The sequence below is a fragment of the Gadus morhua genome, chromosome 23 (genome assembly GCF_902167405.1).
Source record: "Gadus morhua chromosome 23, gadMor3.0, whole genome shotgun sequence".
Lineage (NCBI taxonomy): Eukaryota > Metazoa > Chordata > Actinopteri > Gadiformes > Gadidae > Gadus > Gadus morhua.
Window position 1 is genome coordinate 15,098,852 of NC_044070.1, and position 10,584 is coordinate 15,109,435.

General features: G+C 41.8%; 1 protein-coding gene across 1 annotated transcript; it reads left to right on the forward strand.

Moving 5' to 3' along the window:
- Positions 1-1,410: 1,410 nt before the first annotated feature.
- On the forward strand, positions 1,411-8,452 carry bco1 (beta-carotene oxygenase 1). The gene is made up of 12 exons (XM_030349603.1): positions 1,411-1,480; positions 2,450-2,541; positions 2,677-2,805; positions 2,924-3,053; positions 3,188-3,335; positions 3,713-3,863; positions 4,337-4,551; positions 4,826-5,077; positions 5,432-5,534; positions 5,763-5,857; positions 7,252-7,363; positions 7,893-8,452. Exons 2-12 carry the CDS (start codon positions 2,478-2,480, stop codon positions 8,036-8,038), a joined length of 1,545 nt encoding a protein of 514 aa, XP_030205463.1. The 5' UTR covers positions 1,411-1,480; positions 2,450-2,477; the 3' UTR covers positions 8,039-8,452.
- Positions 8,453-10,584: the final 2,132 nt, after the last annotated feature.

A 10,584-nucleotide genomic window follows, 5' to 3' on the forward strand; every position in this document is an offset into this window, starting at 1 on the left:
CAAAAACACTTTCCTCGATCTTTTATTGTAATGCAACCCACCTCAATATTTGGAGATTAAGAGTAAACTGAGGAAAATGTTCAGTTGTGCTGCATATAATTGATTGCTGGATGAAGTAGGTCAACCAGTCCATTGCTTATCAAAAGTTGTGTAGCCTAAAATTGTATCAACATTTGTACATCAACCTGGCTATGTATTATGCAGTGAGTTTAATGTCATTTAATTGAATGATCAAATATAAACTAATGTCAATTGTAGTACAGAGGAAATAATGAATAGTATAAGCAGTGAGTAAAAGACAGCTATTGCACACAATCAGGAGTATTATTAGCCATACAGGAGACAACCAGAAGAAGTGTTATGCAGCCATGTGTTACACCGAGGCTCAGAACACCCGTTTCTTCCCCGAGGGGAGACAAAGGCAGCCATGAGTCAGAGAGGTGTCAGGTTCTGTCGCGGAAAAATGTATCCAAATGATAAGATACAATTATGAACAAATTATATAGTGTTGTTGACATTGTGTCTTTAATTGTGACTACTTAAAAGACATTTGTAAAAAGGATCCTAGCACCAAGAGATAGCTTCCTTTCTCTCACCAATTGAAAGGTGTTAAGTGAGTTGGTAATTGCATTGCCACTGTTGACACGAAGACTGATACTGAGCTCATGCCAATCTCCTGACTTCTTAATTGTTAATGTTAGGCCTACCTTGATTTTTGATAACAATAGTTCAATTTTCACCACCAAATTATGGGCACATATACCCTTGTTTGAAGAATTTTCATATGTGCATCAACATACTTTGATAATACGTAAGCCTAATAAATAAATGCAACAGCTGAAACAGGCATTCCATACCCCAAGGCGCAACGAAGAGACGACAGCACGCAGTGCTTTTATACTGCCACTAGAGGTCAATGTTGTTTCATTGTATAAAAACTGCATCTGGAAGACTCCCCGTAGATGAGCATTCAACAATCCACTGTTAAATATACGTATATAAAATCTACAGGTCACGCATCCATAAGCCTACCCAGTTTACGATAACATTTGGATGTAGGTTAATAGCATAGACCTACACAACGACACCTTCAACAATCCTAACGCCCTGACCGAGGCGTAGATTAGTAGGATTTGGTTTTTAATAGGTTTGTGGACTGATAATTTGCCGGTTTAGATTTACTGTCATTAATTCATTAATCTCATTAAATACTAATTGTGCAGCAATGAAGCATACATTAAGCCATTTGTAGCATGTCAATGTTAATGTTAATGTTAATGTTAATTAATTAAGGGCGCCACCAGAAGGCGCCCCCGACACATTTGCCGCACTGGGCGATATATATTTTTTCTTCCTCCATGGGCCCCTGACGCCGTCTGGGCCCCGTGCAGCTGCACCGGTTGCACCGTCGATATTTACGCCGCTGGCTGCCTGTGATGGGATAGTCTGCATAGCGTCCCCTGACAGTGGCGCATCACAGGTAGGCCTAGTCTAATAATCATAGCGCAGAGAAAAGTGCTACATTATCTGTGTGTTGGTAGACAAACAATCTCTTTAAACAATGAATTACACAGATAGGCCTACTCACGGTATCAATTAAGACTGTTTGTATGAAGAATTTTAGTCAAAAAAAAAGGTTGGGCCTTTTTATGAATAGGATGCTACATTTGTGTTGATTATCCTCATCTCCAAATCATCACTGAAAACAATTCATAAAGTGAGGTAGGACTAAGGCCATTGCCCTGTTTATAATGGTATTAAGATTCGCACACTTTGTTGGTAGTTTACGTGTGTATCCACATAGTAGAATTAAACCGGACCTCTTTGTCCTAGCCTTTGCCCTTAATCTCCAAATATAGAGTTGGGTTAGCCTATAGCATTTCCAGTAACTTTTATTTGTCGTTTAAATAAATAAATCTAAAAAGAAATGAATAAATGTAAAATTGGTAGCACAAAGGGCTGACCGCAAACCAAATAAACACGTGGCTTCCAGGTCAGTTATAGAAGCGTATGCACGGGTTTAATAACCTTTTATTAACCTAGCACGCACGCACGTAAAAAGCGCTCCCTCTCCGCGTGTCTCAGTAGCACGTAACATTTGGGAATTAGGGGAAAAAATGTCAATAAATCAATCAAAGTTATTTCGAAGAAATCCAATGATTTGGGTGACTGCGGGTTTCCACGAAGGCTATCATAAACGAGCAGGTTAGGAAACGCAACGAAATTACAAGTAGACTACCTTTGCCTGGCTAACCTTTGCCTATTATTATCATCAATTCTAAGAACCACCGATAGTCCCATACTTTGTATTAAATCCACTTTATAAGTCAGAAGATAATAACCACTCGAGATAAAGCCCTTAGCCGTGCCTTGAGTTATGAACACCCAGGCAATAGGACTTAAAGGGAGTGGTTAGAGATACCTTTATAAATGCCTGACTTTGTCGAAGTCTCCACACAGTTCAGCATTCAGCAACAATGGACCCTCACCAGTCAAGGAACATAGAGGAGAGGCCGGAGCCCTACACCGCAGAAGTCAAAGGTAGCGTCTCCTTTTCCTTTCTTAACGTTGTATTATTGCCTCGTTACATGGTTACAGCCTAAACGCGCTCCCGGCGCGTCAATCAATATTTCCTTTTAATTCCGTGTGTGTATCTCTGTTTGTGTGGCTCTCTAGGAAGCCTTCCTGATTGGCTAACCGGCACGTTGTTGCGCAATGGCCCCGGAATGTTCACCGTTGGGGAGACTACCTACAACCATTGGTTTGACGGGATGGCTTTAATGCAGAGTTTCACTTTCAAGGATGGTATGTTTCAGTGGCGTCATGATTAAAGGAGACCCCTATGTGATAATGTGTTTTTGGAATGTAATACTACATATTAGTTACTACTCAACTTTCAATGCTATTATTTATTTTTTTAAAGGACAAGTCATATACAGGAGCAGATACCTTCAAGGCGATACATATAATGCAAACATGGCTGCCAAAAGAATCGTTGTGTCTGAAATGGGAACCATGGCATATCCAGATCCAAACAAAAACTTCATAGTCAAGTAAGACTCTTACTTTGCCAGATTTAATGTTACAATCATGTCTTTACCATTACCGGTTACTGACACTTATTATCGGCCTATTTAGCAATGTATTCTAACCTACATTCTCATTTATTTTTACTTTCATGAAATAGGGCGATTACTTTTTTGAACCACACTGTACCCGACTTCACGGACAACGGTGCAAGTAACTTCATCAGATACGGAAATGAGTACTTTGCCACGTCTGAAACAAATTACATCCGCAAAATTGATCCCTTTACCCTGGCAACTCAGGAAAAGGTAATAATTTCACTGGCACGCACCCACGCACGCAAGCACACACGCACACACACACACACACACACACACACACACACACACACACACACACACACACAGACGGACACACACACACATCTTATTATGGAGGTAAAACAAAGCAACAAATGGAGGGGCAAATACGAGTAGTACATTTCACCAACTAGCCAAACTATCTCATCTTGCTGTGTTGTTGAGTGCCAGAGATAAATATGTAGTTGGTGGACATATTCAGACAAACGTTATAAAAAAAAAAACAGACTAGCTGGTGTTTTCCTCCACCCTAAGACCCACCCATAGAGTAACATGATTGTTTATATACAAAATGGGTCATATTGTCTTGTATCTCCCCCTTCCAGGTGGATTATCTGAAGTATATTGCGGTGAACATGGTCACCTCCCACCCACACTACGATAAAGAGGGGAATACCTACAACATTGGCACCTCGATAGCAGAAAAGGGCAAGACCAAGTACACTCTGTTCAAAGTGCCTTCCGCTCCAGAAACAGGTACCCACGCCTGACGGAATCTAACTTTTCCTCTGTTTTCATACCCGATTTCATACCCGCATTACCCGATACCCGCTCAATGCCATATAACATCAAACCATCAAAGCTGTTATTAAGGTTCAGCATTGAAATAGTTAAAGTTGTACTTTTGTGCATAGTCAGAATAGTAACAGGGGGAAATGAGTGACTATTAGACACCTGCAGATCAGCATTTGATATCAATCGAACACATGCAAAACCTGATACTATATATTCATGTAAGGATACTTTATGAAAAGTGTGTGTTTCCGGCCTTTGGCTTTTATATTTCCCCGGTCGTCGATCTGTCTGGGTTTTAGACCCGGTCTTCCACAAATCCGTAGTTTACTTTCTACAGCCGAGCTACTGCCCAGCTACTTTCTACTTTCAACTAGCACCAGCGACCAGCGACAATCAACACCCAACACCCGTCTGTTTGTCTATTCTCCCGCCAGAAACGGGCAAGTCTCCGCTGAAGAAGGCAGAGGTGCTGTGCACAGTGCCCTGCCGATCTCTCCTCAGCCCCAGCTACTACCACAGCTTCGGCATGACCGACAACTACTTCATCTTCATCGAGCAGCCCTTCAAACTGGACATCCTCAAGATGGCCACCGCCTACATGCGCGGGGTCAACTGGGCGAGCTGTCTCAAACACTGTCCAGAGGAAAATGTAATCAGTGAAAACCATTAGAGTTGTATTCAGTGATCGCGATTATGTCTGATGGATACAACTTGTACTATATTGTACTACAAACTGGATTAAGTCGTGGCTTGCTTTGAGTTTTGACCTCTAATATCATCCTTAGTGTAATCACTAACTTGATTTTTGGTCCTCAATGTAAATCTTCCGTCAAACAACTTGACTTCTCTTGCTCCTATATATTTGATTAATTGTATTCAAGGACTTTGGATATAATGGGATATCCTCTCTTCTTCTTCGCCAGACGCTGATTCACCTGATAGACAGAAAGACCGGCAAAGAGGTGGCCACCAAATACTTTGCGGGACAAATGGTGATCTACCACCACGTGAACGCCTTCGAGGAGAACGGCCATGTGATCTTCGACGTCATCGGCTACGACGACTGCAGCCTCTACGACATGTTCTACTTGCAGAAGCAGAAGGACAAGCCCGAAAGCAAGGGCTGGAGCAAGCCCGTCTACCGGAGATACGCGCTCCCTCTGCACGTGGACTCGGTGAGATCAGTCACTTTTCTCCCTTCACATACCTACATTTACATTTACATTTAGGGGATTTGGCTGAGGCTTTTATCCAAAGCGACTTGCAACCATTCATTCACACACCGACGACGAATTAGCAACCTTCCGGTTACCAGTCAATCCCCTCTACCATAATGCATTGTCAAAATATGCCTTTATAAGCACTTCCATACCTCCCCCAACCCCTTAGGCAGACTGCTGACATATTTTGACTGCTTCTTGAACAAACGTGATGGCTGCAGTCTAAAGGGAGCTTTAAACACAGCCCTGCCCCTTAAAGTAGAGAGGTTCTAACTCCCAACGTCGTTGTGTGTCTCCTATGGTCTTCAGGGGGCCGCTGGACAGAACCTGGTGACCAACTCGCTCACCACAGCCACCGCTGTCAAGGAGGCAGACGGAAAGCTGTTATGCATGCCTGAAGTGCTCTGTGAAGGTAAACCTTGACTCTATCATACCTGGCCGAAAGGTTCTGGTTTCAAACCCCGATATCTGCAGTCCAACTGAAGCCGTCCCTGAGCAAGAAGCATAGCACCTACCTGCCCATTAATGACATGAACTAAAAAAGGCTTTGGGTAGAAGCCGCTGCTAAAATTACCTAAAGTAAGTTTTAATTTTGAATCCAAGTATTTTAAAAAAAAAACACGATTTTGCATTCCCATAGGTTTGGAACTACCCAGAATTAACTATGACTTCAATGGCAAGAAGCATCGCTTTGTCTATGCCGCCTGTACAGAAGAGTCTGCAGTGGCTACAGAGGTAAGGTTAAAACATGACTCTGTTTTTAAACGACCGCATGACTTGATCCCTACAGCCACATCCAGCTTAATGCATCACAATATGGCAGATTCCTGCTGACGACCAGAGAATAGTTCCATGTGGGAAACAGCTTGTTCCTGCCAGCGTTCTATTTACAGAACTAGGAAGCCATTTGCAGAACTAAGAGTTGACAATTGACGTAAAAGAAGCCGGGAAGTTAAGGACTTGAGCATTGCCGCAACAGGCAAGAACATCCAAAAAGGCACATCCCAAGCCGTTCTAGTGGAAATGGTTGAAAATGTCCGGTCCAACGATCAAACAATCATTCCGTGCCACTGAGGGAGAAATTCACCGTATGAGAGGTTCAGAAGGGAATGGCTTTCCGTTCCTCACTGGATGTGATGTGGCTTTTATGTTTCCTCATGCGTCATCCAGTTAAAAGGACAGGATAAACAGAGTTATGGAAACGGTTAGGTCTGATATTGACAGAACAAAGTGGAGTGGTGTGAGCATCATGGAGACTGTTATGGAAAGGCGTGGCCAGAGAGGCCAAATAATATTCTTTAAAGTAGACATGCCTGCGGGAATGCTGGACAACTAGGGGGAATCTCCATAAAGGAGGTCACAAGATTGGCATAGCCTCAGTTTCAAATCTCGCTACGGTGGCAATGCAAAATTCTTACTATTATCATCAGACAACATTGTGTATATATATATTAAAAATATACAAATTATCTAAGTTACATAATTACTAGTCAATTCGTATAGATTCTCCCTTGACCGAGAGATGTCTGCCTTCCTCTCTCGAGGATAAGAGTTTTGTATTTTGCATTTCCATTGTAGCCACAAAGTGGGATACTGAGGTCATACCTGTACTGACTTCTTCGTTGTGCAGATTCCTTTAACTGTCCTACAGCTAAAGGAACTGCAGGACAGTTACCCATACTGTATTGCAAATGCACTATGGGTAACTGACTCTGTGGAGCTATTCACCCATAGTGTATTGCAACGACTTCACCCAAATTGTATTGCAAATTAACTTAGTCTCTCCATGGCCGACTTCAGCCATTGCCTATTTAAAACTCTCCACGATGGTCACTCCTTTGTTTCCTCTGCTGTTACTGCATCATGCATACTCATTGTCTGATTGAATGTATGCTTGGTAAAATGCTGCCTGTGTATTCCCATGATGCTATAAAATAAAACAATTCATAACTTTTAAAATGTCAATATGGGTCCCTAAGAAATGTCATGTCCTTCATATACGTTTGATTTGTATAATTTTTAAATATAACCTAACTAGACCTCCTGCATTATTTCTTCACTGAGGACACGTACTTCAGGCCTCAGCTCCTCCTAAAACGTATATCGCCCGTCCCCTTCCCTCTCTTCAGCTCGGAAAGCTGGACACAGAGACCAAGGAGATCGTGAGATGGGGCGAGGACAACTGCTGGCCCTCGGAGCCTGTGTTCATCCCCCGACCCAATGCCGAGTCTGAGGATGATGGTGGGTCACTCATACTTCCACTGTGTGTGTGTGCGGGTATGTGTTTGTGTGTGTCTCAACCTGTGGTCCAAGCACCGTAAGCTGGGCAACGTGCTGGCTGTCGAGGGTCCGACGGCTGGTTTACAAAAATCAAAGGTTTTCAAGTTGCAGCTTACTGGTTGTTATGTTGAGAGAAACATTCAGACTTCCATTCAATAAGACCGATGAACAGGCAATGGATAAGGACACGCACACACTCACGTGGGCCCCCATTGTCTGTAAAAGTACGAGCAAAATTGCTTCAAACATTCTTAAACGGGATGTTGCATGAATTATATGGTACTGTGTTGATATAATTTCAACTAACTGATTGCAAGACATATACGGCCCTAAAGCAGTGTCCCTTCAACGGGAAGATCAATAACGTCTATTCTGAAAGTTTAAATACATATTATAAATAAGTGTCATGGTTTATACGTATACACCAAATGTATTAATATGCTCATTTCGGTTGGTCTAATGAAAGGCTTGTTTTCCTCTCCCCTCACAGGAGTGGTGCTGGCTTCGGTCTGCACCGTCCCGGGAAAGCTTGGCTTCATCCTGGTCCTGGACGGGAAGACTTTTAAGGAGGTCGCTCGGGCTTACATGAATAACGAACTCCATAGAGACATGCACGGATATTTCATCCCGCAATAGTCCCAGCAACACATGTGTGTGGGTGGGTGTCTGTGTGGGTGTGATTGTATATATATGTGTATATGTATACATATACACATATACATATATATATATATAAGTATATATATACATGCACTGTTGTTTTTTCAAACTAATACAACATCGATCAATTGTTTACTCAAAAATACTTAAACTTACACTTACCCTTAAACATATTGACTTACGTTTATTGTTTTATCGATTGATGTATTTACAATTGTATTTCTTTATTTGAACAATGAAAGATTTGTTATTGATTGTTATTGATACCTCAAGTATTTGTTAATGTTGTATTTTATGAATTTTGATGTTTTATCGACAGCATTGTATATTGACATACTATTGTCTGTTTTCCAGCATGTCCATATCAATAAACATTCTAAGTTGAATTTATTCAGTCTTTTATGTGTTTCCTTTGCGTTGTAGCTTATTTTTTGAATAACTTTTCTATAAAAATTAATATTAAATGCGTTTTGGCAGGGGCTGAGGCGGTTACCAATAGTCAACTTCAAACCACTTGAGATAAAGAATCTGAAAAATCAGATGCAAAGGCTTTTACCCCTTGTGAACAAAGTACAAGAACTGAGCGCTTCACGGTGCCAGCCCAATGCAAACCCCCTGGGTCAGACGCATTGGTTGCAGATAACACGTAAAAGAACCAGGGAAAGAGCAGGGGTCCTGTCTTGATATGTTGGAAGAATCCAGGACAGTGACGAAGAAAAGTAGCCAAAGTTCACTGGATGAAGAAAAGCTCCAAAACGTTATCTTCAGGCCTTGTAAAAATGGACAGAGTCTAGTTTCCCAGTTTCTCCCTGTATGTTATCAAGTCACGAACCTTGTTATTGAGATAAATATCTGCGGTTCTGTGCTCTTGCGCAGGACAAACTGTCTTTGTGCGCGGCAGGGTGTACACAAAGTAACAAGTTTAAACTGAATGAAGCCTGCACTCATCTCAGAGAGGTCTTCAGCTTCAGATTTCTTAAAAAAATTGATATAGTTGCATTCTGTTTCAAATTAAATTAAATTGAATTACATTTATTTAAGAAAAACTAAGGTTATTTCCCGCATCGGGGCTAACTTCAACAAGGTGTTAGTTGCTCTTGGCCTGGGGACAAACAGGACAAGAGTGTCAACAACAGGGAGCGGGCGAATGAACAACAGCATCTGTCCTTTAACGAGTGAATCCTTTTATTCCTCTTAAACAAATCATCAGACACACATTCGGTGTGTAGCCACCGGGGCTGTGCTTGGGTAACTGGTGTGAATCCTCTCTCTTGGTCAGAGAAGAGACCGTCTTTTTGTGCATAATGATTGATTAGGGAGTGGTTGCTGGTGAGGCTGATCCTTAACATTTCACATCTTGTTTCTGTGCCTGTGTGTGTGTGTGTGTGTGTGTGTGTGTGTGTGTGTGTGTGTGTGTGTGTGTGTGTGTGTGTGTGTGTGTGTGTGTGTGTGTGTGCGTGTGTGTGCGTGTGTCTGTGTGTGTGTGTGTGTGTGTGCTTGTGTGTGTGTGTGTGTGTGTGTGTGTGTGTGTGTGTGTGTGTGTGTGTGTGTGTGTGTGTGTGTGTGTGTGTGTGCAATATCTCGGGTTAACTGGTGGCAATTCAGACATGTCTGAGCAGCCATTTTGGTCGGGATTAAACAAGTGTATACTTCTTCCCACTCCCTTTCAAATGTGTAAAGGACATATGTCATTCAATGACATGTTTCTTGCATATTTGAAATGAAAAATTCAAATCAAATCAAAATATACACATACAAATATTATTGAAAAAGTATGATGTAATGAAGTTGTCAGGGAAAAAGAGAGAGGGCCAAGCAAAACAGGATCAAACGTACAGAGTGAGCAGTGCCAAGCGCAAGCAGAACAGGGCAGGATGGCATGGCATCCTGAATAGTACCAGCCAAGGGGTTGACATTTAGAACTTGAAAACTAGCAGACTATATTAAGAGATGTGTCGGTTAAAAAAAACAGGACAAAGGATCAATAAGCAAAGGGTGGTCATGGGTGTGGGGTTTGATGGAAGCCCTGATCAAAGAGATAAATAGATGAGTGAATGACTTTGATGCTCAGTTTTTAGGGTGCACTGAGAATAAACACTCTTTATGTGTATGGTCCTCTGTCCTCACCTCTTTGCAGACCAACCCATCAACCCATTAATAATGGCTGATTTAAATTATTTTACCATTCAACCAAATCCTAATGATTTGTAAATTAGGATTCCTCTACTGAACGAGTGATTCTTGCAGCAGAAGGCCAGACATGGCCAGTTATCATTGTATTTGTATTGTGAGCCTTTTTTTTGCCTACCTTTCACTGACTGCAGTGTAGTGTCTCATTGGTTTCTACAACCAATAGGCTTACAATAACAAAGAAAATTGCTAACTAAAATGACTGAATGACACTGGCATGAAAATGTCAATTGACATAGCATGTTGTGTCGGTGCTAAAGAACAATGTATGATTTTGTGGTCGCTTATCCAGACAGATAACATGATGCACTTGATCCAGCAGGATGCTTAAC